This window comes from Setaria italica, chromosome III (genome assembly GCF_000263155.2).
Source record: "Setaria italica strain Yugu1 chromosome III, Setaria_italica_v2.0, whole genome shotgun sequence".
NCBI lineage: Eukaryota > Viridiplantae > Streptophyta > Magnoliopsida > Poales > Poaceae > Setaria > Setaria italica.
In genome coordinates this window covers 32455483-32461482 of record NC_028452.1, presented here as the reverse complement: position 1 = coordinate 32461482, position 6000 = coordinate 32455483, and the positions used below count along the sequence as shown (strand labels likewise).

At 46.1% G+C, this 6000-nt stretch overlaps 1 protein-coding gene across 1 annotated transcript; it reads right to left on the bottom strand.

The window, feature by feature from the left end:
* Positions 1-3199: 3199 nt before the first annotated feature.
* LOC101758481 (random slug protein 5) lies at positions 3200-5824 on the bottom strand. The gene is made up of 5 exons (XM_004962463.3): positions 5664-5824; positions 5371-5547; positions 5092-5193; positions 4057-4302; positions 3200-3673 (listed from the first exon to the last, which is right to left on the bottom strand). Exons 1-5 carry the CDS (start codon positions 5763-5765, stop codon positions 3437-3439), a joined length of 864 nt encoding a protein of 287 aa, XP_004962520.1. The 5' UTR covers positions 5766-5824; the 3' UTR covers positions 3200-3436.
* Between the last annotated feature and the right edge of the window lie 176 nt (positions 5825-6000).

Here is a 6000-nt window from a genome sequence, read left to right as displayed (position 1 = left end):
CGCCAAGCTGTTGCACCTGCCCGCCAACCCATTGTCCCTAGCCGCCTGCCAGGAACGTCTGAGGATGCTAGACCAGGCCAGCGAGGCGCACAGGAGCAGAGGGACCCCGTGATCCGAGCCACATGTGGATGGACCCGAACCAAGATTTATGGTAGGTGGGCTAGGAGGCGGTGGAGCCCTGGCCCGTCGAGGAGCCTCCCGCAGAAGACGCACCGCTGGTCCCGCCACCGTTGCCCTAGGTGTTGGGGGCCTGGTTCATGCCGCCAGTGTGCTTGTCGTGCTTGCCATCCCCAGAGTCCGAGGAAGGCTGCTTGCGATTTCGGCGGCTGCTGTGTTGGTGGAGACGACGACGGCTTGCTGCCGGCAGATCCAAAACTAGCAAGGAGGGTGGTGGCGGGAGTGTTCTGCTCCATGATCAATTTCTCCAGTAGCACGTCGTTCCGCACCAGCAAAAAAGTGGGGAAGGGATTGCTACGCCGGAGGTGAAGACCAAGAGCCGTGAAGCGGTCATTCAAGCCGCGGATGATGTTGAGGACAGGCGTGTGATCGGAGATGGGTTCACCAAAGTCGCCGAGGGTGTCTGCCATGCCCTTGATGCGGCGACGAAGAGATCGCCTTGCTTGAAGTGGCACAACTAGGCATCGAGGAAGAGAGCTAGAGTTTCCCGGTTGCCCAAGAACTGAGACCCGATGGCGAGCCATACGCAACGAGCAGTGGTGTTGCGTTCCAGCACAATGTCGTTGAGGTCGGAAAAGATGACGCCGATAAGCCACGTCTTGATGACGCAGTCCATGCGCTCCTAATAGGGAGGGTCGGGGGTGGCCGCGTCGACGAGGACATGATCCTTGAGGGAGTACTTACCAAGGGTGAGGAGGAAGGACTATCGCCAGTGAGGGTAGAAGCCCGAGGTCACGTCAAGGCACCGTCGTCTTCGGTGTTGTCGTGGGCGTCTTCGTTAGGGGAAACGGCAGCGGCACACTTGCGCGCAGCATGCCCGGGGTCGGTGCAGGAGGGCGTCGGCTGCATCCCGATCTTTAGCAGCGTCAACGGCTTCTTGTTCAGCAGCTAGGGCGCGGGCAAGAGCCACGTCGCAAGCCTCCTTTCCCGCACGTGCCTACGCTTCGTTGGTCTCGCGATCGGCGGTGGCGCGCTTCTGTGCTTTCGCATCGGCGACGCACTAGTTGGAGTCAGCAAGGTTGAAAGGAGAGGATGAGGCGGGCGGTGGAAGTTCGCTGGCCATGGTGCAGAAAGTGGCGCCGGGACGGCGTGCTACGTAGCGGAAGGTGAATCTGGTAGAACCTAGACTCGTGATACCATGAAAGATTATGTGGAACAATAGATTGGTTAGATTCAGAGATAGAGATTACATATATATAGGGGTGAGAAGATATTGGGTTTATAGAAACAGAACCGGACAAGATCTCCTATCTCTATCTAACCATATATGGGGATGCCAGGCTTGAAGCCACGGCACATGCCCTTCCATACATACGCACAAATACATCTAACAATATCAGTTCCTGCATACAAACCGGATAAAAAAGACATACTTAGTGAGAGACTTTCCATTCGACACAAATTAATAAAAAAAAATATATATCACGCCTACGAAGAAAGAGAGAAACAAATATACTGGTGTCACTCTCAAGAAGAAACATATATGTTATTTGTCACAGTAATCACCATCAGTTTAAAAGCTTCAAGAATCAGTCATTTTCTTTATCAAAAATTGATCACTATTGGTGAATAATAATGTAATTAAAACCTGCAACCCTGTGTAGCACACAATGGCATAAGCAAAGCATCTTTTTGAAGTGTTACAGATCTACTGTTCAGTATCATATCAGAAAACTTAGAGTAGTCATTTTACAGAACAACTTTCTAAAAATACCTGAACATTAACTGGTTATCATGAATTGGCCTATACTGTTTGGAATAGCTGAAACTGATTGTTATAGTTGTCGTGAAAATAAGTTTGATTTATCTCTATTTGGCAAAAGATCCTCTCCCTTCTGCAAAAGAAGGTACAAATGCAGGTCATAACACATTGCTAGCATTCTGATCTCATTTTGAAAAGATTGTATAAATTCATGATGAACCTTCATGATAAACCCTAGTTGATTTTCTTGTTTCCACAGAAATGTGCTACTATCTCTACCTAAGAAAGGATAGAGTTTCCAGGGCCATAGTAAAATGAAATAACAAGGCATGATAGAACTAATTGGCAAGGAAAACATAAAAAATGTCATGTACATCTAAAATGTGAATCGACCACTTTGTTGCTCCACCTAGGGTCGGGTGCACGCCCATCATGCATAACAACCTCCCTGCATTGTACAGACACAACTTCTCAGGCGCATTACATCAAACACCCTAGAAGCACCATCACAAATACCAGTCAATGGACCGTATCAAGCAATTGAACTAACCGTCGGTCTCGGTGATCTCCAGTGCTTCCATGGACTCCTTCAGTGGCCCCCTGCTGAGGTGAACTGCCATCCACCCTGCCAAACAAAGAAATTACTAAAGAAACTAATGGCAATTAAGCAGGAGATAGAGAGAAAGAAGGGGACGCCAGCAGGAAGACGAACAATGATGCCTTCACGTCAGAGAATGCCCGGAGCAGATCCCGGTCGTCTTCCCCCATCCTCCCGCTCCGGTATCTATCTACGGCAGCGGGAGCTCCATCCGGTGAGCGTCTGCGGGGGACTGCGGGGCCGCCGGTCACACCGCTCACACGGCATAAGGGATGGCGGCAGGGGCGACGAGGGTGGGGATTTCGTCAGGTGGGATGGCGGGAAGGGGATCGGATAGGACGGAGCCTGGACAGCAAGCGGATGCTCGCCGGAGCTCGTGCCGCAGCCTCGCCGGCCGCCAGGCGCGGAGAGGACGGGAGATGGCGGCGGCGCGGGCATGGCCGCATGGCGATGGAGCGGCCTGTTCGCTTCAGCTTATTCAGTCGGCTTATCAGCCACCAAACAGTATTTTCCTCTCACAACAAATCAGCCGTTTCAGCTTTTCAGCCGGCTTATAAGCTGAAGCGAACAGGCTCGAGGACAGGCGGCGGCTGCGGTTCGAGAGAAAAAAAAGAAAGAACGGGAAAAGTCGTGAGGAGGGAGGGTGAACGGGAGGAAGAAAAACTGGGAGAAGGGTGGCGGAAAAAAACAGTGGGAGGCCTGGGGGCGGACCGAAAGCGTGGTACTGCGAAGTTTTATCACCTTTTTATTTTTTTAGCTTTAGAAATTTCTAGTGTTACAGACCTCACGTTCTGTTTAACTTACTGAGAAGCCCAAATAACAAACCATGAAGGCACGTAAGGGACGTTTTATTAACCTCCTAGGCGCTCACAATTATCGAGCTTGTTAAGCTATTTCATGGAATCTAGCTTACATGGCTCAGTACATTGCAAACAGATACAAGGTTTCAGTATTCCTGGTCAGGAAGATGAGATGTTGCCGTTTGCGTGCTTGTTAGTTCCTCTTAACTGATCCCGTCTTCTCATTCTTTCAGCATACTGGTTAATATCAAGCCTAGCCGTGTTTCTTCCTCCAAATGCAGACTCCAGTTTGTCCATGTCAAACATATCGGCCATTATCCTCTGGCTCTCTGAATTGTTGCTGTAAATAAATTTCACTCTCTCTTGCAATGTCGGCTCGATGAAGTGTTTTACTATCTACAAGGAGAAGTGTGTCATATATCATACTAAATATTCACAAAACAAATCCTCAATCAATGCAGAAATATGTTACTGTGTTGATTTAATGTAATCAGGTCCTAAAAAGCATTCTACAAACATCTTCTTCAGTTCTCATAAACTATGACTCAATTATGATGTTTTGAATAAGACACTGATGATATACATACTAATCCTAACGACAATTTATAAAAAGTTTATGCAAATTACTTGACAAATGTTACAGATTCAAACCACTGGACAACAGTTAAATTAAACATGGTTGACCACCTATATTCTTAACAAAACCTCATTGTTTTGGAATAGGAATTTATTTGTAGTTAGTTTATATACAGATAAGTTGATAAATAGTTTGCAAATACCTTCCAGAAGGATTCAAAGATCTTCGGTGGGTTGCTGAGAATTGCTGTTCTAATCAACCCTGGATAATAGTTCTGAATTATGTGCAGTGATTCACGGCTCTCCCACAATGGCGTAGATGATAGTGTCCAATCACGGAAATTACACATCCAAATAACATTCTCTTCTTGTGCGCTTTCTGAGTTCATGGCCATATTTTCCAGGTTATACACTAGCTGTTTTATATGTTCCTTTGTTGAAGTTAAGCTCTGTTGCACATGTCAAATCAAGTAAATAAGATGAACAAGACCAAGTCTAGCTACAACACAAAGAACAGAAAAGGGTGAAGTTTTATTTCAACTGATCGTGTATCTTTGTGCTTGGTAACTGAAATCTCTCTTCATACTTGGACCAAAAGAATGTATGCTACTAATATTCCTGTCCATCTAGGATGGAACCATGCCAATAAGAGAAAACGTGCCGCACAGAGGAAGTAGAAAATTAGAATCTCTCAAGAGAATTAGGAGCCTAATAAAATTGTTGAAACTAGATTCTCGTACACCAACCTCATGTGATTTTTTGGACATACAGAGTGGGTACTCCGAATATTACACTAATTTTATCTATGTGCTTGGAATCATCATGCATGTCATGCAGACATATAAACTATATCTAACAATATTGGAGCCAAATTAAAGAGCAAGTGTGTGTAAACAACTGGCTTTCAGACTAACACAAAATCCATTTCTTATGATTTCTTCAAGTTTCTAAGGGAAAGATATAGTCTCAGAGACATAACTGTAACATATTTAGAACATATACGAAAAATCATAACATATATAGAAGTGTCTTTTTACCCAGGTCTACTAACAATATGATATTGCTCATATTAATAATCACAATTAGTCAAAGTAAAAACTTTTTGATGTATGCCATTTTAGAAGGGCATGCAGTTGTGCTTTTGTTGGGTGTGTAAAGTTAACTGTGTATATTTCAGGCCTAACTACTGTATTAAATTAAAGCGATATTATGCGTCCAGAGTCCAGACTTAAACTGACCTTTATTGACGTCATAACCACAAACACAGTTCGCCCATTCTTGTCGAGATAGTCCGGTATATAGGCTCTACGAACCTCGTTCTCAGTGCCAGCAAGGTCTTCCTAACAATTGATTCCAAGCAGAAATTTAACCATGCTCAACATAAGTATATAACATACTAACACAAGGACTGATCAAGAGTAGATCAAGTACATATAACTCAAAAGTTGCCCAATGAATATATCTTATTAATTTATTTCCAAAACACCCCCCATATATGAGACGAAAGATTCAAGTACCCAACAAATCGTCTCTGGCTTGAACTGACGCCTCCACTTGACAGCTTCTTTCAGAGCCTTGGCCGCCTGCTCCGTGCTCCAGTTCCTTGCCCGGAGGAACCGGCGGATGGTGCCGTCCGACAGGAAGCTCGGCATCTCCGTCCGCAGGTCGCCCAGCAGCTCCCGGACATCATCTATCTGCGGGTTCAGATCAACATAATTGAGACGGCTGAGATGGGAATCGTTTCATCGACAGTACGAACGTAACTAGGAAATTAATGGAAGGGCATCAATCAACAGTTTCCGCTTGGTACCTTTTGCTGCTGTTCTTCTGAAGACGCTGGCTTTTTCTGCGTCGCGTCACTCCTCCTGGTCTGGAACAGATAACTCATGGCTTTGCGGCTGCTGCTGTACATGCGTGGCTGGCTCACCGCGAGATGTCAAGCGAGAAACTTGGGATACCTTGCCCTGGATTTATAGAGTTCTCCGATCGACTGGTATCTTGAGGTCCGGAAGCATCGGTACAAGGATACGGCTCGTAGGAGACATGATCGAATACGCAAGCTAGGTGGTTAGCAGTTGCTGCCACCATGATGGACGGATGAAGACGGACCGGGAGCAGTAAATGGTTCAGCATTGTGCACATGTTCC